The 24,611-nt window shown below is 43.5% G+C and overlaps 1 protein-coding gene across 1 annotated transcript in view; it reads right to left on the bottom strand.

Annotated features, from left to right (window-relative positions):
- Positions 1–1,843: 1,843 nt before the first annotated feature.
- The window catches only part of brip1 (BRCA1 interacting helicase 1), a 90,358-nt gene continuing 67,590 nt past the window's right edge, over positions 1,844–24,611 (bottom strand). Inside the window, exon 26 of the mRNA XM_069722745.1 lies at positions 1,844–1,912. Within this exon, the coding sequence (XP_069578846.1) occupies positions 1,856–1,912 (57 nt within the window). The 3' untranslated portion in view covers positions 1,844–1,855. The remainder of the gene's footprint in view (positions 1,913–24,611) is intronic.

Below are 24,611 nucleotides of genomic sequence, written 5' to 3'. Positions count from 1 at the left end.
GTACCGGAAAAGAGAGCTGCACACAAATCCCACTCCCAAATGACTTGCTTGGAAAAAATCCTCGCAGGACTGCAAACAGAAACCAGCCTGAGCGGGCGGGGGGGCTGACAGACAGCAGCGCTGCAGCTCCACAAGGAAAGATCATCTGTAGGATATGATTGTGATCCCTCATACATTTGTGCATTGTCCCTTTATTTCATGTAAATCCAGTATTACATTTTTGAATATATTGACATTTTTGCACACCTGATAAATAAACATTGTCATGCCTCTAACTGTTTGCTATATTTGATCAAATATGACTTAACTATTAGGATATTTCATTTAATTACGTGTGAATTGCAGAGATGTCCTTCATGCCCGTGTGAACGAGCACTCTTCTGTTTTTACAGCATCTTCTGAACAGAGGACGACTCTGCAGCTCATGCTTTATGTCCAGTGCTCATGTAAAGAGCCAGTTTTTATTCATGAGTCGTCATGCACAGATCGTACATGTCCTCCTGCTTACATGCAAACACACCATACACATCTCAAAGAAGGCAGAATAATGATTTTATTATTATTTGATACTTGATCACACAGCTCCAGGTTTTTAATGTGACTTTAAATCAGGTTGAGATTCAGACATCCCTTCATAAAAGTGTCAAATTAATACTAAAAAGTTTTTATGACGTTTGGAAAATTAGTTCCCACTGAATTCAGAAAGCTCGTCGGTGTTGCTCAGACGAGGAAGTCTTCGGTCCACAAATTCTCAACCTTCTAAAGCTGAAGTGGTTTCAGTGTTTCGCTCCACGGTGCCGTCCAGCAGATTCAAAGAGATGCACTCACAGTCGAGGATCCACTCGCGCAGTAATCAGTGAATGTCGAACAGGTCGCAATCAAAGCGAATCTGTTGAAAGGAATGTGGAGAGGACGAGGCGGGACGAGAGCCGCGGCACACGGGGCGCTGCTTCCCCTCACTCCGAGCTCTCATTAGACCGTGAGTTATGCTGATGGCCGGGTCCTGCTTCGTGTCAGCACCTCTTCCTCTATCTCCTTCCCAGCTGTGGATGCAGTTCACATGAAGGGAGTTCTCTTCACAGAGCTTTCACTCTAATCAACAAATCATCAGCCGTCTGGCTTCAAATGCTGAGCTATAAGTCGTGTGATAACGGTGTTCAGACATTCCTGAAGCTGTCAAAGTCCACTTTCAGTCAGCTGTGGTGCTCCTTAACCTGATTTACTTAAAGGGACATTCTGCTCTTTTACTACAAATCAGATACTCTTCATTTTTTTTATGGACCTCGAATGAACGCTGTCCATGTTTTGATGTTCAGATGTATTTTCACTTTTTTCCAGGAACTATTGACTTCCATTCATTTCAATATCAAAAATCAGTTGGTAGACTTTTTAAACTTGTTAGAGTCGTGTAATAAATCACAGTCAAACCTTTTAATATCATATCCAAACAAATAGAAAATGATGACAAAATAATGGTTAGCAGCAATATAAAGAATGTTATTTGTAGTAAACAGCGCTGCCATGGAAACCGTTTCCAAGAACATATGTTCATATGCTACAAAACAGTTTGAGAGAAATGTATCCACTGCCTGGATTTTCTTCATTCAAGTTTCGGCAACAAAGATGACTTCACTGTTTAAAAGGAAAGAAAAGAAGCATTTCTCTCATAATGTAGTTGCTGCTGCATATTAGTGGTTCATAATCATAAATTCTGGGTCAGGGTTTGGTTTATTATTGGTTTATTTATTTGAACAATACTAAGCACAGACACAGATATTTTAAATATGGCTGATACATATTATGAAATAATGGCACCCAAATATATATATTATATCAGTGTGGTCCTGTGTAGACTTCAGCTTTTGATATGGATGAGAGAGCAGAAGTGGACTGCAGCTGGGGTCAACCATATCTGCAAAAAGCAAAGTAACACAAGTTTACACCAAAGATCTGCGACTTCAGTTTAACAGTCCAAGTGTTTTAGTCAAAGCTTTAATAGTGCATTAAAGTGCACGGCAGGCATATTGAAATTTATGTTATCTGACTTTCCACATAAAAGCCCGGTCAATCTCATTATAAAGAAGTCAGGTCTAAGCCCCTTGTGGACCAGCTAACCGGGCTGAGTGTGTATCTCCATCAGGTCTCGCCGTCCATCTGGAAGTCATTGAGTGGAGATCTGGCCGTTCCCCTCTCCCCTGTGTCGCGCTGCCCTTCCCTACTGTCGTCCCATAATCCCATCTAACGGCCGCCTGGGCTCGGCTGGCCCATTCCGACACGCTGACGGGCTTAAGTCGGCTGTCTTGTAAAAAAGAAAAGGCTCGGTTTTTCGGCAAGCCACTCCAAAAAGACACTTTAAATATCTGAGGGGGATTTAATATCAAGTCCATTAGGGTTTTTCTGGAGCCCTGTAAATAGTCAATTAGTGGATAATTCTGATTTGATCCACATGCAGAAAGAGCTGCCATGCAAAGGACGAGGAGAGTCGGAGGGTTTCTCGTCTGGCTCGGCACCAGATTACTATCCATGTGCCACGAGCACGGGGTGACATGGTGACGGTTAAAGAACATGCTGAGGTGTTTCAAGTCCTCTTTGTTTTATTTCTTCATAAAAATGATTAATTGTGTAGTGGAGGCAAGAAGAACACAACACTCACAGATGGATTACCAACAATGGGCGATGGTCAGAGGAGTGGGAGGCCGAAAGGGCACGGTGTGGGTTCAAAGCTCCAGTGGAAGGACATGAAACTGTTTGTGTCCCTTGATCAAACATCCAGCTGGTTGGCAGCAGAATAAACCAAAACTAAATCTGCTGTATAAAACAAGAGTGCTGCATTTCAAAGTGGCTTTGGATAAAAGCATCTGTAAAAACTAATAATCATCACAATAAATTCCTGGATTAGACAATTAGATGGCAAAAGGTTGCACATATTTACACTAGACAAAATGTTTCAATCAGGAAATCTCTCATTCTCTGGAACTAACAAAAGAGTTGCATGAAGATTTCTGTTGCATTTTCAGCAACTTTAACATGAAACAAAACGAGATCGATCAAATCCAAACTTCTATCAAAGTCCGAGTCCCACTGAGGCGCAGACACTGAACAGCATTGTGGAGAAACACAAAGAAATACTTCAGCTTGCAAAACAAAGAGCGCCGTGCTCCACCTCCTCCGAGCCCCGTCATAAATTAGCAAGAGTTTGGAGCAAAAATGCACTCAAAGGGTTCATAATTCACATGCTTGTGAATATGAAGGGAAAAGTCTCTGCCGTATTTTTTCTTGCAATTCTTTGTTTACATTTTGAATATTTTTTTTATACCTGTCAGTATTATTAAAGCTTGACTGTGTCTGCCGGGGCATTTTGTGATTGGAGGGATTTTGTCTTGTAAGAAAACTGAGGATTTGTGTTCAGAAATCAACGTGAGGAGATTCAGTTTCATCACTGAATGGATGAACACCAATCGAGAGGACAAACAACCTCTAAATCTCAGAGCGGTGGAGACGGACTGGCAGCGCTGACAGTGTTAGTTTAATCCTCAAAGTCAGTCGTCCTCGTAACCTGGATCCAGATCCAGAATGAATTCAATCCAACTCGGCGTCGGCTCTGACCCTCAGGTCCACTTGGGCTGGGCCCTCAGGTTCCTCCTGGATGTGTGTTTAACATGAAATATGAGCAGAAATCTGACACATCAGTTTCTTGGTCAACAACTTGTAAACCCCGAGTCCACACAGCATCCAAAATGGCAGTTAGATGTTTTGGTGGCCACATTTCCAGCTCCAGCATCTTGGACGGGATGTCAAGGGAAATGTTTTGAGAACCTCAGAACTGACTCTTTGAAAGTGGTTGGACGTTGTTCTGCTGAAATAAACAAGACCTTCCCTGAAAGAGACGTTGTCTGGATGGCAGCATATGTTGCTCCAAAACCTGAATATATCATTCAGCATTAATGCTTCCTTCCAGATGTTCAAGCTACCCATGCCATGTGCACTAATGCATCCCTGTACCATCACAGATGCTGGCTTCAGAACTGAGCTGATAACAAGCTGGATGGTCCCTCTCCTCTTTAACCTGGAGGATGCAGCGTCCATGATTTCCAAACAGAATCTCAGATTGTGATCCATCAGACCTCAGGACAGTTGTCCACTTCACCTCAGTCCATCTTCAATGATCTCGGTCCAGAGAAGGCGGCGGTGTTTCTGGATCATGTTTCTATCTGGTTTCTTCTTTGGAGAGTTTTAACAGCATTTGTGGACGCAGCGATGGACTGTGTTCACAGACGATGGTTTTCACAAGTGTTCCTGAGCCCATGCAGTGATTTCCACTCCAGAATAGTGTTTTTAATGCAGTGCAGCCTGAGTTATTTTTTTTGCATAACACAACTTTTCCAGTCTTTTGTTGACCCTGTCCCAACTTTTTTGAAACGTGTCGCTGCCCTCAAATTCATTGAGCATTTTTTTTTAATAAAACAATATAATTTAAGTTTGACCATTTTACATGTTGTCTTCGGTCTATTTTCAATTAAATATGGGTTTACATGATTTGAAAATCATCACATTCTGTTTTTATTTACATTTTACGCAGCGTTCTGACTTTTTTGGAAACGAGGTTGAACAACGTTAATTCAGAGTTTTGGATTTGCTGGTAGGAAGTAGCATGTTTAAATTTCAGAGTGAGAAACTGTTAACATATTAAAGGTTTAAACATACATGTTCTCTGACTGTTACCTGTCTGTCACACTGATCACTCATAATCGATCATTCGCATAGATGTAACATGACCTTTGACCCTGACCTGCTGGTGCAGGGTTCATGCAGCGTAGATGTGTTTCAGCAGCTGTGAAACACTAAAACATTCAAACTGTACATCTGTAATCGTCCTGTTGTAGTCCTGTGGCTTCTGAACACTGTTTAACTACTGACCCGCTGTCATCTAATATATCGTTGCAACTTGTAACTGTTGGTAACACGAACACAACAGTTCAACAATCACAATGAAACTCTGAAGTAAAACAGCTTTTTACTAAACTCTGGACGTGTTTCTTCTTTGGCTGCTCGTCTCAGGTACGTTGGAAAAATTGATCATGGATTATATTATTTAGTCTTTGGTGTGTTAAAAGCTGTTACTTTTCTGCAGCAATCAGCATCACGTTTGTGAAAAGGGTGAAAGTCAAACAACATGTTCTGGATGTATTTCAGTGCAACAGAAAGATAAAAGTTCTAAAACTAGAAAAACTGAAAACTTTGATGTCATACTTTGTTGAACATGCATAGCAGACGGTAAGACACATTATGTCCATTTGTTGCTGTCTGCATCATGTGGCTTATAAAGTTAAGCCCTGCTATTAACAAATATCAGGTGTGTCTGCTTCCTAGATGGAAACAAGGTCAACCTGCAACTAAACATGAAGTATTTATTCTCTGTGAAACACCAGCTGTTTACTGATAGATAGAAAACGTACACTCAATGTTCTATTTCCTTTAATGTCTTTTGCACTTTGGAGTTGACACACATAAAAGTACATTTACTGCTCGTTCCAACATGAACAGGCACTATTTTGCTGTTGTTGGCCAATGAGACTGAATAGTTGGGAAGATTCTGCTTTCTTCTCACGTTTATTACCATCTTTGATTGGACACAACAAGGCAAAGTGTAGCTGCTAACATGCTACATGCTAATGACGGAAACCTTTAAGAAAAACCTCAGCTGCTGTGATTAAGGCAGATAATTAGCCATGAGCAAAATGTTCCTCAATAATACGTCCGCCTCGCCATGAAGTGGCCGCTGAGACGCACCCTTTGGATCCCTAATTATTTCCTTTAACCCGCTCAACCCTCTTTCACCTCTGGCTGGAGCCTATTTGATGTCTGGCTTCCTCGGCAAGCACCATGACACAAAGACCCAACACCTCCCACCCTCACACACAAACACACACACACACACACACACACACACACACACACACACACACACACACACACACACACACACACACACACACACACACACACACACACACACACACACACACACACACACACACACAGCCAGATTCAGCGCGGATTAGTGGATCAATTTAAAAAAGCTCAACCAAATAAAGGGAAGTGTCTGAGATTTAGTCGACCTGCGAGGGATCAGATCTGCTTTTGAAGATCTTCTGTTGTCGTTAAACTGCTCGTTGGATCTCAGACTCGCCAAGCTTTTTTTTTTTTTTTTTCAACATACTGACAAATGACCTGACTGATGAACAGAGAAAAAGTGTGTTGGTGCCTCCCGCTGCTCGCTCAGGAAGCGGTATGACATCAGTGCACACACACAGCACAGCACGGTGGTGGTATGCAATGAGACAATGAAGCTGGGCAGCGGGAGGATCTGCTCCTGGAGTACCTCCACCCTCTACTGGCTGAAGTGGGTTACATCAAACAGGGCGCTGCAGCTGCCTTTGTACTGGGAAGGTGTGTCTATTGAGCATTAATAGAATAGTAAACAATACATTTAATAAGCAAGTACTAGGCATGAATAATTCATTTGTTATGAAAGGGAGTAATGTGGACTGGATGAGCTTCTACCTGCACTGCTTAATGTAACATTGCTTGCAGATCATGTCATACTGACTGTTTAATTACAAAAACTCTTTTTTTATTTTTATTTCTATAGTACTATTTTCTCACTTAGCACTACCATGGCAACACAAGTGGCTTCTGACAGGTCTGTGAGATTATTGAGGCCCCAAAGAAAAGAGTCTCTAGATTTTTTTTTCTATCTGTTGGAATCTTAATCTTATGTTTGGCATTCAAGAAGTAATTTGGTCTCCTTTAAAAAAAAATTAAAAAAATTAAAAAAAATTCCCCCAGTAAACACGAGAGCATTAAAATAACGGCAAGAAAACATGCACATTTAATGCAACAGTATTTTCTTTGTTTACTTTGTTGATTCATGGAGTGAATATCGTTACACCCTCCCGGCATCTCTTTTTCTTTTCAACTTGTGCAAATATAATGCAAGTAGTTTCATTTCATCAGAATATTATAAATAAGTATATTGAGAAAACAAACAAAGAAAACATGAAGGCAGCGACTACAGACGTAGCTTTGCCTGCGAGCTGTCGACAATCCTGCGAGTTGAAGTAAAGGTGGGATGCAGTCACAGTAGTCACACACATCCCACTCAGATGTTTGTCCACTATTAAGTCTGTAATCACAATACTCCTTAGAGCCTCATGTTTAGCCGCCGGTCTGGTCCGGATCAAGTATTTACTTTGGTAAGCACGGTTTACCGGGGATCACACTGCTTATATGCAGGTTAGCCAAAGGAGGAACAATCCTCCTGAAGGTGATTAAGTACCTAAAGAAAGGCTGGGTGAGAGGTACAAGACAACAACGTTTTGCTCGCCCGGTGCAGGTGGAGCTCCTGATTGGATAAAAAAAAAAACACATCCGCAATTGGTCCACCGTGTTTCCTCTCAGTTTCATGCACAACACAACAACACACACATGTTCAGATAAAGAGCAGCGTGTGCATGTCACATGACCATGAGAGCCAACAGATCGGTGGCACTGTCAGGTTCTGTTCTGATGGACCGAGTTCTTCCTCTCCACCAAACAGCTCATATGGATTTTACATACATTTCAATGAAGGTACTGGTTCCATTGTCGGCTAAATAAATAAATCCAACACAAAATAGGAATATTAATGGAGGTCACCTTACAGATCTCTTGACGGTCAATGTGTTTTACACAGAACTATAGAACTACCAGTATTTTGCTAACCGGTCGCTTTAGCTAACCATGTACTGGATTTATATCTATATATACATGTGTATATATATATATACATGTAAAGTGTTAAACAGCTCTGATTGTCTTCACATTTTATAAAGTGAAGCCACAACAATCAACTCTGCAGCTACTACGGTGAGTTTAGGAAGAGGTTTTCTGAAGAGGTTGTGTTGATTTATTTAAATTATTAAATCAAAGGGTCGTACTACTTACAAAACATGTGTCATGTAAGAAAAAATAAATCTGAGGAGATGCTCAATCATCCAGTACATCGTGTCTCTGAGTATCATCCAAGAACCGCTGGGCTGCAGGGGACGTCCAGGCCTCGTTGGCTCGTTACGTCCAAACCAGCTTGTTACTATCTTGGTTGCATCGACACCACACAACATAAACAGTGAGATTTCCATTGTTAAATCTTGAACCAGATAAAAGAGCCCCAAGCTTGGCCACTTGGGGCTCTTCACTGAGTGAAAGTCATTTTATCCCAGTGCTGCATTCGACACGGTCGACCATGACATGCTACTAGACAGACTAAAAATCTGGGTGGGACTCTCTGCCACAGCACTAAACTGGTTTGAATCCTACTTGAAGCACCGATAATACTTTGTGTCTGTAGCTAATTACACATCAGAGCGGACTAAAATGACATGTGGTGTTCCCCAAGGTTCAATTCTGGGGCCTCTTCTGTTCAACATCTACATGCTTCCACTGGCTCAGATTATGGAAAGAAACAAAGTGTTATCATAATTATGCAGATGACACATAAATCTACATAACTATATCGCCAGGGGACTATAATCCCATACAAGGGTTATAAATGCATTGAACAAATCAACAACTGGATGTGCCAAAATGTTCTTCAATTAAACAAAGATAAAACAGAAGTAATTGTTTTTGGGGCCGAGGAAGAACGATTGAAAGTCAGCGCTCAGCTTCAATCTTTGATGTTAAAAACCACAAATCGAGCCAGAAATCTGGATGTAGTTATGGATTCAGACCTCAATCTGAACAGCCATATCAAGACAATTACAAAATCAGCCTACTATCACCTGAAGAATACACAAGGATTAGAGGACTTATGTCTCAACAGGATTTGGAAAAACTTGTCCATGCATTCATCTTCAGTAGACTGGACTACTGTAACGGTGTGTTCAAGGGTCTCTGTAAAAAGTCAATCTGAACGCTGCAGCTGATTCAGAGCGCTGCAGCTCGAGTCCTCACTGAGACCAAGAAAGTGGATCACATCACTCCAGTTCTGAGGTCTTTACACTGGCTTCCTGTCCAACAAAGAATCCACTTTAATCATGCCGTTGGTTTATAAAGCACTGAATGGTTTAGGGCCAAAATACATTTGTGATCTGCTGCAACCTTATGAACCATCCCGACCCCTCAGGTCATCTGGGACGGGTCTACTTCCTGTTCCCAGAGTCAGAACTAAACATGGAGAAGCAGCGTTCAGTTTCTATGCTCCACATATCTGGAACAAACTCCCAGAAAGCTGCAGGTCTGCTGAGACTCTCAACTGCTTCAAATCAACATTGAAGACTTTTCTGTTTGCTGCCTTTAATTGAACCAAACTCAAGGATGTTGATCAATTTCCTGCATTTTATTACTGTATTTTATTTCTTAAACTGCACTGCAACTTTCATTCTATTTTTAGCTTGTTTAATGTTTTAATGACTGTTTTTAATGTTTCGATCAATGTTCTTAAATGTTTTTAAATGTGCTTTTCTTTTGCCTGATGTTTTGATGCTTTTAATGGTTTTTATGTGAAGCACTTTGAATTGCCTTGTTGTTGAAATGTTCTGTACAAATAAACTTGCCTTGCCTTGTAACTAATGATAACCGTGCGCCTGATTGCTCGATTGTGTCACATTTTGATTTAATGATTTAATGATGGAATAAAGCGGCGCTCTGAGGCCCGGCGACCGAGGCGTAAAAACACAGGCCTTGCCGTTGCGATGGCACCTCAGTAAATCTGGACACCAGGTGTCCTTCCAGCAGGTGTTAGATTACCAGCCAGCCCTTCCAGGACACAACCTCAGTGTCCCGCAAAGAGAGTGTACAGTAAGAGGCCTAAGCACAGGTAAGAAAGGTAAACTTGGAGATTTAGGTCTCCAAAGAGTCTTAGCAGGTGATTTGTGGCTCATCCCTTCGGAGCTTAGGCTGTGACGATCTGACAAAGCTCGATCATCAAATCAGGTGTCTACTTAACGCAGTCCAGTCAGGTTGATCGGGGAAATGGCTGAAGACTGGGTCGCACATCCTGTTAGTGTAGCTGTTTGAAAGGGTATTTAAAGGGTGATCCCATTATACTGGATTGAAATCTCCATAATGTGTTCCAAAACAGGTCCAGGAAGGATTCTGACAGCCGCTACTGGCAGCAATCGTTTACAGGATATAAGCTGAAGTGTATCAAGGTCGTTTTTCTCACCGTATAAAGCAGAACACTCCAGGTGTTGGTCTGAGAATCAGTAACAGATGTCACGAACGCCGTCTGCATGCAGACTACAAGACTTGTAAACTGTCTAAGTATTTGTGTTGCTCACTCTGTGAACTGTGAACAGTTGCAGACGGTTGTCATGTGGTAGCACAAACAACTCAGTTGATCGCAAAGGAGCTGAGCTGATTACAAGATTACATCACCGCTATGCAACAAAAAGATGTGGTAGATGCTGTATTTCCTGCTGGTGTCACACCATCAGCGTGCCAGAGTCACGTTTCACCTCGCCGAGGCGTGTTAGGTACTCGAGCAGCGTTGAATGAGGAGGACACGTGGCCGAGGTCGTCTGTCCAAGTACAAAGAGAGAGAGGTCAGTCGGGGATGTTCGGATGGATCCAACCCAGGAGATCAGGATTCAGGTCCCCAAGAAATGACCCGGATTCCTTTTAAGTTGCTTACATGACGTAACATATTTAAGTGGTGTAACATGAGTTAAGTAAGCTACGTACCACTTCTTATGTAAAATGATTTTGACTTTTTCTAACACTCACCATGTGGTTAAACCTAAGGCACCTTATTTTTCATCAGGTGGTTTCCATGCTTTGGCCTGATAACAAGATTGGTTTTAACTTCCAGCTCTGTAAGACAGAGGGTTGCTGTTCGTCAGTGGTTGAGTCTCCACGCTGCGTGTCCTGATTCTCTCATTTCTGTTGCCCTCACTGGACACTGATTCATCTTTGAGACCAAATGATCCTTTCTGCATCTGAGAGGCTCCAAATTCTGTGACTGAAGGGACTCAACGTGCAGAACGTCTGACTGGATAGACGTGTTCACATGTTTGTGTGAAGACACCTGTTGTGGAGCGGTGCAGTCTGCCCTTAATTTGGACTGTGTGAATCTGTTTTTGTCTCTAAGCAAAGCACAAAGCACCTGCAGACAACAGGGTTCTGTGAGTGTTGCATTATATCCAGAGAAGGTATGAAGAAGGAGAGTGGAGTCCTACAGGAGAAGCATCATGTTTCAGCAGCTCTCGAGTGTAGCAGCATGACTGAACTCACGTGTGTGAAGCAGCCGTCTGCCTTTTATCACCCTGAGAGTTTGTTTAGAGTCCTGTCATTTAGCCCTTTGCTGCTATCATGAAGAAGTGAAGGCCAAACAAGCAGCATGATTATCATCCCCGAGGCCAGGAAGGGTGGACAACTGATCACGGCCATCCCTGTTCGCTGGGACCTAAACTTGTTGGCACCCGGAGCCTCATGTCTGATGTGAGAGGATGACACCTCCCCTTCCGTTGCCTTCTTCCTACAGACCCCACTCCTCGTCAAATGAACTCCAAACAAGCACGATTACAGTTAATGGGCCAGATAGGATCTCTGTCCTCCTTCTGCATTGGAAAAACATCCGCTCACCAAACACACACAAACACACACAAACACACACACTTTCTCCTGAGCTTTCTGCTCAGCACAGGCAAAGATGAATGCGATTGCCTCAACACCATACTTCAGAACCAGAGGTTGGATGAAAAGGTTTGTTATGTGAAGAAGTCACGGAGAGACGGAGCTGCTGGCTCTGATGTCTCCGATAGCGAAGCTTGGCTCCATGCTCGTGTGCTATCGCCGGCACTCATCTCACGCAAACACACACAGTCCAAACAATGACTCGCAGCATTTCTGACAGGACGAGCAACATCATGATAGAATTACACAATCAGGAAATTAACAAGACAGCGTGTCTGCTTCAGCAGCGGTATGGACCCTCCACTGGTGGTGAGACAGAGAGGACGGCCGGGGGCGGGGCTTAAACACCATGTTGAGTGCAGCCTCCCAGAGGACCGGGGTGTTCTGGGCACCCGTACAGATAACAGTCCGACTGGGTTGGGAGATCACAGCAGAGATAACTATTATAACTACGGGGATGTCTGGTGTGGATGCTCGTTGTCCCCGGAGGATGTTTCCTAATGAGTTTGGTGAAACCATGACTTTTTCTGTAGCTGCATAAATGGACTGAAATTTCCACTGGTACAGAAAAGTATGTAAAATTAACTCTTTATTTCTGGGTTCAAAAAAATCAGAAAACTAAAAGATTCTGTCCTTCAGTTTCAACCAACTACGATGCCATGAAGCTAACATCAGTCAGTATCTCCGTCCTGCCACTCATTAGTCAGCCTCTTGTTGTTTTGGACACCCTGGGATCTTTCTTCTCGTGCTACTGTCAGGTTAAAGTCTTAACTTTGCAGACGAGATAGTTCATCATCTAATTGAGAAATGACATTTATCATAGTTACCTGGACAGACCTGAAAAGTCATCGCAATTTCAATCATAATGTGATTACCAGAGGGAAGATAAACATGTGATTTTACTGGGTGGGTCATTTTTCGAACAATATTGTTATCAGAGCAACTATGATAAACATAATAAAAGAACTATTTTTATACAATGTGTAAAATACTTAAAGAGAAATACTTTCATCATCAAGATAACTGTTGGTGACTCTACAAGCTTTATGATGTTCTTTGTGCATGTTCTGTAATTTAATGTTAATATATTGTATGTATTAAATTGATTTTAAATATCTGCTGTAAATCATTTGATGAGTCACAGCTTCAGTTTTCTTCACTGTAAATACAGTCTGGAAACTCGGCTCGTATAAACGTTTACACAATCACTCTCAGGGGAGGACCAATCAGGGAACCTTTACACAGCCACTCTGAGGGGAAGACCAATCAGGGAACCTTTACACAATCACTCTCAGGGGAGGACCAATCAGGGAACCTTTACACAATCACTCTCAGGGGAGGACCAATCAGGGAACCTTTACACAATCACTCTGAGGGGAGGACCAATCAGGAAACCTTTACACAATCACTCTCAGGGGAGGACCAATCAGGGAACCTTTACACAATCACTCTCAGGGGAGGACCAATCAGGGAACCTTTACACAATCACTCTCAAGGGAGGACCAATCAGGGAACCTTTATACAGCCACTCTCAGGGGAGGACCAATCAGGGAACGTTTACACAATCACTCTCAGGGGAGGACCAATCAGGGAACCTTTATACAGCCACTCTCAGGGGAGTACCAATCAAGGAACATTTACACCACCACTCTCAGAGGAGGACCAATCAGGGAACGTTTAAATGATCACTCTCAGGGGAGGACCAATCAGGGAACGTTTAAATGATCACTATGAGGGGAGGACCAATCAGGGAACGTTTACACAGCCACTCTTAGGGGAGGACCAATCAGGGAACGTTTACACAGCCACTCTTAGGGGAGGACCAATCAGGGACCGTTTACACAGCCACTCTTAGGGGAGGACCAATCAGTGACCAGTATCGGTAGTTAAGTGCGATGACGTTGAAGTTAAGTAGTATTTTTTTATGTAGTTGATGCAAATCCAATACTTTCAAAATCACCCTGTGGCCGACGCCCACTAGGATGCAACGACTGGAAATGGTCCCATGTGGGGGGCGTGGCCAGATGCATGTGTTCATAACTACACAATGACAACAACAGAATCAGTTGTTTCTAAAGGAGCACAAAAGTCTGCATAGGAAGGAACCTTAATTACATGATTTTGTTGTAACCATGACAACAAAGTACCCCCATTTTAAAAAGTAGCCTTTTTTTCCCGAAACTATATGACCCATAACCTGAACACAGTACTTACTTTAACCCATATCATGACCTTTAAATGAACCTAGCCAAGAAGTTTTGTGACATCACCCAATGGTTTCTGAACTGACATTTTAAAGTTCAAAGTTCTGCGTTTTGTTTTTTGCCACTTTGGTTGTTTTGAGCCAGAAGTGACCATACTTGGATGAAGTGGAACGGAGCAAGCGGTGGATCTGACTGGGAGCTCAAAGACGCTAGAAGCAAAACAGGACCAGTGTTGCCGTTGTTTCCACCCCTTGATAAAAGCTATTGGTGAGTTGAAGAGAGAAGTTTAATGCTGAACTCACGATGTCTCTTGTAGACTGGTGAGTAAACAGCTGTTGATCCCTTTCAGAGCAGTTAGAGAAGCTGTGTGAGACTCCTTCAATCATCTGGTCATCCAGCTGTCTACCAAACGGAGGCAATTTTATCCTGTGTACAAATGAGTTGTTTGGAAAAATTAAAGTGGGGTTTTAATGATGACTGAAAAACCCTCTAAACGGCGTCGGTAAATGGTTTTTCTGTTGCTGTTTTCTTGCTTCTTTCTACAGTGACTCACCGTTGCCTCTAAAGGCACAGAGTGGTATTACAACACAGGATTTCAATTTTACATATTGCACCTTTAACATTAACAATGACTAAACATGATCAAACTCTTCCGTGATCAAGCAGCTCAATCAGTGTCTTGTTGAGGAATTCAACAACCTGTGTTACATCTGAATAAAGCAATTATCAACTGGGTGGAGAAAAAGTATTAGGACAGTGATCCATGACAGCCCATTTATCAAAGTCAGTGACTACAAAAGCCTGACTGGAAATTAATGACTTCCCTCAGATCGCATGTCCTTTCACAGCTTATTTTTCCATTAGCAGTGCGTGCCGCTGAAAGGCCCGAGCTGGATGGGGCTTAAGCTGAGAGACGGCTGTCAAGCAGGCTAAGAGAGCAAACATTACACTTTTATCCATACTTATGTGCAAACATACATCTACAGACAGGCGGGCAAACACATGTGTGCGCAAACAGCATTGAAAAGGTGAGAGGTAGTCCTCCCCGACACCCACGGGGCTGCAGCCCGGGCATCTCTTTCAGGTTCAAGCTCCACTCCCTTGTTTGCTTTGCAGCTTGTTCTCGTCGCTTCTGCGTGCGTTTGTCTCTTTGCTGATTGTGTCTGAGTGTGTGCTCAGTAGATGACAGTGTACGGGGATGCTTTTGTTCACATGACATGTTTGGTTTGTACCCTATAGGATTTGACACCTTTGGTGACATCAGTTTTAGCTTTCATCAGTCATAAGCGATGAGTTCATCAAACAATAGTGTTCAGTTGGGAGAGTTCACACCCAATAAGGATAACATTACTTTTTTTTTTTTTTTTAATTAGTGGACAAAAAAATTAATCAGTACAGTGTGCTAATCTGATGGAAGCTACATTTGGTAGAAAGCTCCACGGTCATAAGGAAGCATGAGAATAATGAACTAGCGTCTGAAGGTCTCAGTGTGCTTCAGATGAAGCGGATGACATGTTGTATGATCACGTGTTCATTTTCCCAAACAGCGACATCTGTGCGTCTTTGTTGTCTTCACATGATGAATTGTATACAAATGGGCTTTTATAACATGACAACATTTTGAACCGCTCTGTAAAACATATTTATATATTTATACAAAACTCAATTTCACCAAAAACTACAACCTCCAACATTTCAATATCAACCATCAACCATCAGTAAATGTCATCAACCATCAGTGATGTCATCGTTGGTTTGTGAACGTTATGAATCCTCCAGTTCAGATTCTGTCCGTCACCATCTTGGTAGTTCGGAGCGGTTTGGAGCAGGAAGTGACCATATTTGGACGAGCAGGGGGAGGAGCCAGAGGTGGATCTGACCGATCTGATCGGAAACCTGACGATACTACGTCCCGCCCACCGATAGCTGTAACCTGACTGCACCACAGGCCTGTCAATCAAACAGACACGCCCCCAAAAACAGGTCTTTTTGAATCTTCTTTTCTAATGAATGAGGGATTATTTTCAGATGGACCTCCAGAAAACTAATAAGAAGGAGTGACTTTAGCTAACAACACCGAGAGAACTGATGGACACATTTTATTCACTTTGGATTTGATGAGAGAAGTTGAATGGGAGTCTATGGAGCCGGAGGCTTTTTGGAGCCGACCTCTAGTGGCACTCGCTGGTATTGCAGCTGAAGACACTTCTGGATCAGAACCATTTTACAGACCTGAAGCTACGAACTCTTTTATATCCAGTCTGTATTCTATATATTTGAATCAACAGCATCTAAAAAGGTTTCAACAACCTAATAAACTGCTTAACTGAGTAAATACAGCAGCTGAAACAATAGTCTAAATTAAGGAAAATAAAATAACTTCAGTTACATGTACTGTCAAACTGTGTATGACTGGAAATCACCGGTCAACTAAGCAGACAGCCTCCGTGGGCCACATACTGACAATCGAAGTACGGTAGTCACAAGTGTTGGAGAGGAGCTGTGGTGATGTCATCTCTGTTGGCATTTTTCAAAATAAACTTGTCTTCACTTCGTGGAGCCAAACACACTCGTCTGGCTACGATCTATCTCAGCGTGTTTATGTGGCAGAGCAAAGCAGCGCCATAATAGTCGATGGTTTGAGAATAAGGCCGGCTGAGACGGCGCTCGTCTACAGATCAGCTGCACGGTGCTGTTAATGGTTCCTCCGGGGACACCAGTGTTGGTTCAGGCTCAGAAATGCTCTGCTTGTTTAATTATAAATGTGTCTCCGTCCTGGGACCCCTGGCCGTCTCATTAAGGTCTTTCTGCATTCTTTCATGCACTTAATTTCAGTAACAGTAAATCTGTTTGGACAGATTGGCAAAAGAAAAGTGAGAAAATTAAGTGAACAATGGCAGCACCTCTTCTCGGAAAGAAGCACTCTCTTCAGAGAGCTTTGTTGGGAAAAGAAAAGAGCAGAATTAGCTTAAGAAACAGATGTCTTTGTGTTGCTACTGACACAGTAGACAACAGTAAAACCAGGACCAACACAAGCCCACTGGTGAGGCTGCAACTCCACTCACAGCTTAACGGGGAGTCTCTTCAGGCAAAGTAGGGAAACACTGCCCCACTCTGTCCACAGCGAGGGACACAAACAGGATTGCTCCGATCTCTGCAGGGCAGTGTGTCAAGGGCAATAAGGCTTAAAGACTCAACCAGGAGGTGGGCAAAGGCAAAGACAGCATGTCTGCAACACCTTCGTGTCACAGAAAAAGGATTACTCGGTTGCCCCATGATCAGTATACACAGATGCACGCACACAAAAATACAGGCCGCCCTATTAATTGGAGACAGCTATTATAAGCACAACGGGGGTGCGAGGGGCTTTGTTCCTCCAAAACTGGGTCATGATTGGAAACCACAAGAGGAGAGAAGAAAGGAAACGGCATACAAATTGGTTTGAGGGGGGGAGGGGTGTGGGGACTTCATGTCCTCCAACACTGTCACCTGCCCACCCTCTTTGCACATGGTTGTGTTTGGCTGAAATTTCACACAGCTGGGATGAGACTGCCTTAAACCTCCCTTTGTGTTTCTGTCAATAACCGTGTTTGCACTCTCATGATCCTGTGGCTTTGGCGCTGGTAAGTTATGTGCTGCTGCACCTCTACCACCTACATGACTGACTGATATATGACTTCTCTGGGATCAACCCAGCAGTTACTGACATGTTTTCCGGCCCCCATTTTTACAGCAAACGGCGTCTAAAATAAACCCACAAAAACAAAAAGACTTGCTTGGAAGTTCATGTTAGGATACAAGCTGACAACACTGACACCTTTATATTACTTGTATCATCATGTTGGATCCTTTAGTGGAGCATGACACAGATATTTGGTATTTTGACGCAGCTTTTCCCACTGAGTTGTGTAACATAGTAAATCACTGTTGTGCTAAAAGTTTAATATCACAACAACTCTGTCTGAGAATAAAAAGGCTCCCGTGTGGAAAACAGACACGTATGTTGAGTTCTGTTCAGTGTGCTGTTCGTTCACCTCTGGGTCACGAGCTGAATAAATCAGTACTTACGACACTTATTTAACAAAACGAACATTATGATCATGTTAATCAGAAGATGAGCTCGTTATTAAACATTTGAACCAAGAATACCTGGTCAGGTGATTAATAGTATTAACAGCGTGGTGTCGTGTGGAGGAAAGACTTCTGGTCTTCTACTCGTACAGAGGAGCATCGCTCTTCCTCACTATAAACAACAGTGAGTCGGCCTCATGGCGGGCAAAGAGCCCAAATCAGGATCCCAACTTGGCAACAGTCGCTAATGGCAACAGGTTATTGACAGGCAGAAATCCTCCAGCTCGGCCAGGTGTGTTGCTTCACAGCCCATTTCCTCCTTTCTGTCCCAAGTTAACATCTGAGGGGGGTTTTCCTCTCGGGGCTCCAGTTTCATCCCACAATGCAAAAGTTGAGGCATTAAAAGTTACTATGCTTTACAAAAATAATGCCATGATGAATATTTATATATAAACACCTTCTATCAAATCCCAAAAAACTGAATCCCATCAGTATTCTGTGTTCGCACCTTTAAAACAACACCAACACTTCCCTGTGGTTTGGGGCTCCTGGCAGGTAGCTTGTCCAGAGCTTCATGCAGAACTTGTTTCTGTGGATTTAGGCCGTCTCCCTGTCTCCTCTTCTAATCCCAGACGGACTCTGTGACGGTGAGGTCGCAGGGGCCAGACCATCTCTTGAAGGACTCCTTGCTCTTCTTGTGTCTGAAGACACTTCTGTAGGACTCCGGCCGGATGTCTGAGTTCTAGTCGATGCCTTCTTCATCTTCATCTTCAGCTTCATCTTCATCTTCATCTTCAGCTTCATCTTCATCCTCATCTTCATCTTCAGCTTAATCTTCATATCAATCTAAACATCAACAGGGCCTAAAACATCTGTACATCTCCACTGAGTGGCGGCCATCTCCACCCGGGAGAATTTGAAGTATCAAATAAATCAGCACAACTGAGCAAAATGTTCAGGTATGCTGAACATTTGTTTAATAAATGCTTCACTAATTCATAAATCTATTGGATGAATTTCATGGAGTGAAAACAGTGAGAGCAGTTCCCTGCTCTATGAGTCCAACTCTCCGGTGAGCAGGCTGTCAAGGACAATAAGGCTTAAAGTGTCACACAGTAGGTGGGCAAAGACAGAAAGTTATTCAGACAAGTTTCAAACTGACTTCATATCTGAAGGACTGAGTTATCTGCTGGGAAGCTTGTCGAAGTCAGTGAAGCTTGAAGACCCGAAGTTCAACTAGCTGAGTGAGTTTGCAGATGTTCTGCTGTCTGCCATCATGTTTGATATGAAGACGAGGAGCTGCCGACATCTGTTGAAAATGCCACAAGTAGCAGAGTTACCGAGTGGCTGAGTTCAAATAAATGTGGATTTACACTGACGTGATATTTTTGAAAATATTCTACAGCTGCATGTGGTTCTGTCAGGAAGCCTCATGGACCAGACATGGTCGGTCCATTCATGGTTTTTTTCTGTATTTCCTGCTGTGATTTTGCTGAAAGAAAAATGGATGATATGAACTGTCCTCACCAGAAATAAAGCAAGATACACTAGCGATGCTTTAAAAAGAGTTTCCCAACATTCACATCCCAACCATAACCTTTCTGTTACCATGACCATAACCAGCGTTTTCCTAAACTGGTCTTTTCTCTCACCCCTACACCAATTAAATATTCACATCAGAAAAAGCTCATTTCAGTCCTATTTGTTTCGGCCGTTATCTGGTATGAAGACAGCAACCATAATATTTGAAACTGCTGTGACAGGCAGCAAATCTCCTGGAGTGAATTCCAATCGTGCCCACATGGCATGTGCTCAAACCCAGGAAACCTCCAGCACAGGTTCTGATGCTGTTTCCACCTGTCAGGGCCGGTGTTTGGGACACGAACCACCATAGCACACCAAAACACCAAGAGTACCTAAACTCAAGAGAGAGTCTTCCCGACTGTGGTGTCCAGACGGGTTGAGATGTATACAGTAAACTAGAACAGCAACATCCTCACTTCAATAGAGTCTCCGCCCCCCCGGTTTCTGTTTACGCTGTCTACCGGCAAAAACACATACAAAAGATTCCTATCATATGCAACAGAAACATATACTCTTGCCCATATTTCACTTTGACAGTATGACTTCTCTTCACAGTAAATACTCAGTGAGACTGTAGTAAACAGGACCAAAGTTACCACCTGCTGTCCAGTCAATGATTCCACTTGGTCCCAAAAGTCAACAGAAACGGGCCTCGTGGAGAAGAGCTGTGAGGTCATCGCAGAGTTTATCCCAGCAGCCGTTACACAGGTCCAATGGTTGTCATGTAACCGCTGACCCAACGCTCACGCTCATCGGGAGCAGCGGCAGGTCAAGTGGTGGGTCCCATATTACTTCAGCCCGATGTATGTCTTCACAAATGGATGAGCGTCATAAGATTACTGGAAACAAGCTGTTCAGGGAAAAACTAATCGTGTAATCTTAACAGTTCACTGATCTCTGGGTGAACTTCTGTCAACTGAGGCTCTGTGGGAAAATCTCTCTCATCTGCCGGGACCCAAAACTGTTTAATAGTACTTTAATAGCACTGAGGGGAACCACACTGTCAAATGAAAGTTGAGTACTAATGTGACGGGCCAACGCTGGACCCGACCGAACAAACACAGACGTCCACGAACGGCTCAGCACGTTTGATGAGACCACAAACGTCACTGTGATAAAAATGCAGGTAGAAGAAGTAGAAGATCTTCAACATAATAAACGGTCTGAGCTGCCGTGCAACTTGGGGTTCAGTGTCTTGCCCAAGAACGGGAGGACCCGGGGATGGAACCACCAACCGTATGATTAGAGCGCCCACAAGTGGCCCATTTTCGGCGTATTTCAACATCTAACAAACACAGAGCAGCTTTAGAAATCATGTGGAGTCACATTTTCCGACACTCGGCCTCATTTCGGTCTCACTTCGGTCCTCGTAAAAAGATCCATGACTTCATCTCCGAGACGCTCCTCTTCATTCTGTGCTGGGCAGGTAGCCTCGGTTTCTTTACAACCTTTTCCCTAAAAAAGCTGCCGCTGTAGTTATAAACCACCTTAATTAGAGCTGCAGTGAAGTGATAATTCTATGAGATCATCATAACAAGCCAACCTTTTCATCCATGTCACCTGAAACATTGCTGATAACAGCCTATATGGTCAGTTGTTGTTGTTATTGATCGTAAGAGGCTGAGTTGTAATATAAGTTACACAAAACTAAAACGAAGCAAAGCCACTCAGTGAAAATAGAACAATTTACATTCACTTTCTTCTGTAACTTTCAGCTACATCTGGATCAGAGTGTGAAGTCGACTCAGAAAAAGCTGCTGCGTGTATCCTGAGTCAGCATTTTTTGTTTTAATTATTATTTCTGAGGTCAGGAACGACTTCCACGCTCAACTTTGTGAGTACAAAAGGGAAGAGACAGAGCGGTGTCATTTCTGACAGGAAGAACCTGGTTCAGCACACACACACACACACACACACACACACACACACACACACACACACACACACACACACACACACACACACACACACACACACACACACACACACACACACACACACACACACACACTCACTAAGCCATGCTTTCACCGCACCACAAAAAAAATGAAAAGCTGAGTACATTAAGAGAAAGTCACCTACAATGTCGGCTCGGAGGGCGTGTTCAAAAAGACACGGGCTTTTGGAAATGAAGGAACAATGAAGGAGAAAAGCAACTTGAAGCGGCACCTGTTGTGGAGCAGGAGGACCGGGGTGGAGGAGTGGAGGGAACAAAGGCGCAGCATTATGCTGCTGTTATAAAGAGCCTAACAGAGCCTGTTTGCTTTGGAGGTGTTGTCCCGGTTGCGGCTGTGTATTGCAGGGACGCCCGAGGCCTTTGTTTTCTGACACGAACAGGCGGTGTGAGCGAGCACCTTCATGTTGTTCTCTCTGCAGCTCTGCATACACAAAGACCAGCATCAGCACATCTGATGGAGCCGAACCGACGGGTTCCTAAATATGAATTAGGACACAAAGTTTGTGAAGAATATCTTGAATAATATTTTATAAGCACTCAGTGTTTGTTATCGGCTTTTTATTCTGGAGCATCAAGCTGAATCTCTCTGTTGCACCACCAGTTTATTACAACTCGGGCAAAAGTCAGATCATCACTAAGATCTCAGAACCCGACAGCGACAACACTGACGGTCAAGCAGGTTTGGAGCGAACCAACGGGACAGTCCATTTATTGGGATGAAAAACAGCCCAGACTGTCTACATCCGTCCATCACAGTTCACACAGCAGCTTCCTGCTTCAGTTGGGCACATTTTTACAGTGCGTTGAGGGAGTTTTCACAAAATTTCAGTTTACCCCCAAACAAAGAGGCTTTGATACTCTGAATAAACTGCTGTGATGTGTACAAACTGTCTGACTGACTGGTGCAACGCTTCCAGATGTTATCAACTCTTATTATTATCAAGAAATGAAAGTGGGGCCCGCGATGAAACTAGAATCAGCCTCTAGATTCATTTTAATTTGGGCGGTTGGATCTTTAAGATAATTTGGACTTGAAAAGAAGCATCATCACGTGAGCATCATTACAACCGAGTTGTTGTGTCACCGTGATCAGAAACATTCTTGCAATACTTTGGCCACAAACATGGAAACCCGTGCTGACAGTGTTAAGATGAGCGTGAGGAGGACGCCACCCAAAATACACATGGGACATAAAATCAGGGAAATGAATAGAGCTCAGCAGCAAGTTGTACTGATGCCCGTCTGTCCGCACCTCAGAGTCAACCTGCCAGCTCCTCCACAATAAAACAGGATTAATTCCTACTTCAAACGCAGCCACATTTGTGTGCACGCTCAGGACTCGTATTCACCATCCATTAACCCTTTGTGAAGTCGGAGCTGCTGCTTTCAGCTGTTATAAGTCAGAGGAGCTGCTGAATGCCAAACGCAGAGAAAGTGGAATCAACCTGTTCAAACAGAGATGCGTCAGAAGTGTCATTCCCACGGCGAGGTGTGCCAGCGAGCTTTGAGAGTGTAATGAGTCGGGGCAAGCTTTTGGGTTTGTTGCAACAGAATTAAACACTGAGTGTGTCCTGTTTGATTTTAAGAGCTGCTGCTCTTAAATAGTCTTGTCTGTCAGCACTTACACATTCCACTAAGAGGCCAGAACAAAGAACTTTCCCGTCATTACTCTGTTGGGATTTTCCTCAATGCTTTGACTGCCTGTGTGGTGAGAATAGGTGTGAGATGTTGGGAGCACGGAGGATATAATATGTTGTAAGAAATGCAACCATAGAACGCTGCGCTGCGTCGTCCCACATCTGTCAGAGCCTGAAGAACCCACATGTGGTATTTCTGAGGAATTCTCCCGAAGCTGCGGCATGTTTTGACACCACAATGTCCCAACACTTACTGTGTTTACTCAGGTCTGGACCACCAACAGCACCGCTCCTTTCACTCCTCCCATTTCTCAACACATTACCTCGCATATCCGTAAGTCACCGATTCCAACTGAGCTTTCTGACGGCTTTTAATACCTCACCTTTCATCCGCACTGTGCCAGAAGAAAGGCGCTTCATCACTTGGGGGAGAGAAAAAAAAGCAGAGCATTTAGTAGGAGATGAGTGAGAAGTTACATGTTTGATCTGCTGAAATATTTGCAGAAGGATTCCCAAACGTAGGAGTGATTAAGCTCATCGGAGGGAGTTTCCCCACACCTGCCCAGTAAGAGCAGCAACAGACGGCAACAACTCCACCCTGTGATCATAACTGGACTCCAAACATTTATTGTATTTGGCATTAGGAATATCGAATGCAACGACTGACAGGAGCCGACTCTGCAACATGCCGCGTCAATAACGTGACAACATGACACATTCTTTCTGTAGTAAAGTGTGTTTCTGTGGATAGAAGGTGGAGGTCACCAGACTCCTGATTACAGTTCGAGACAGATGGTGGATACTAAAGCCAGAATGAAAACGCTGTTCTCCAGTATTAAAGACTCTCTCTGTCCAACCTTCACCCACCTCATCCTATCCTCCCACCTCATCCTATCCTCCCACCTCATCCTATCCTCCCACCTCATCCTATCCTCCCACCTCATCCTATCCTCCCTCCTCATCCTATCCTCCCACCTCATCCTATCCTCCCACCTCATCCTATACTCCCACCTCATCCTATCCTCCCACCTCATCCTATACTCCCACCTCATCCTATCCTCCCTCCTCATCCTATCCTCCCACCTCATCCTATCCTCCCTCCTCATCCTATCCTCCAACTTCATCCTATCCTCCCACCTCATCCTATCTTCCCACCTCATCCTATCCTTCCTTCTCATACTATCCTTCCTCCTCATTTTATCCTTCCTTCTCATCCTATCATCTGTCTTCATCCTATCCTCCCTCCTCATCCTATCCTCCCTCCTCATCCTACCCTTCCTTCTCATCCTATCCTTCCTCCTCATCCTATCCTTCCTTCTCATCCTATCCTCCCTCATCCTATCCTTCCTTCTCATCCTATCCTCCCTCCTCATCCTATCCTCCCACCTCATTCCATCCTCCCTCATCCTATCCTCCCTCCTCATCCTATCCTTCCTTCTCATCCTATCCTCCCACCTCATCCTATCCTCTCATCTCATCCTC

Source organism: Brachyistius frenatus, unplaced genomic scaffold (genome assembly GCF_029030835.1).
Source record: "Brachyistius frenatus isolate BFR_SWC_R1_liver_20210118 unplaced genomic scaffold, ASM2903083v1 Contig_303, whole genome shotgun sequence".
NCBI lineage: Eukaryota > Metazoa > Chordata > Actinopteri > Embiotocidae > Brachyistius > Brachyistius frenatus.
This window is presented reverse-complemented; position numbering and strand designations above follow the sequence as displayed.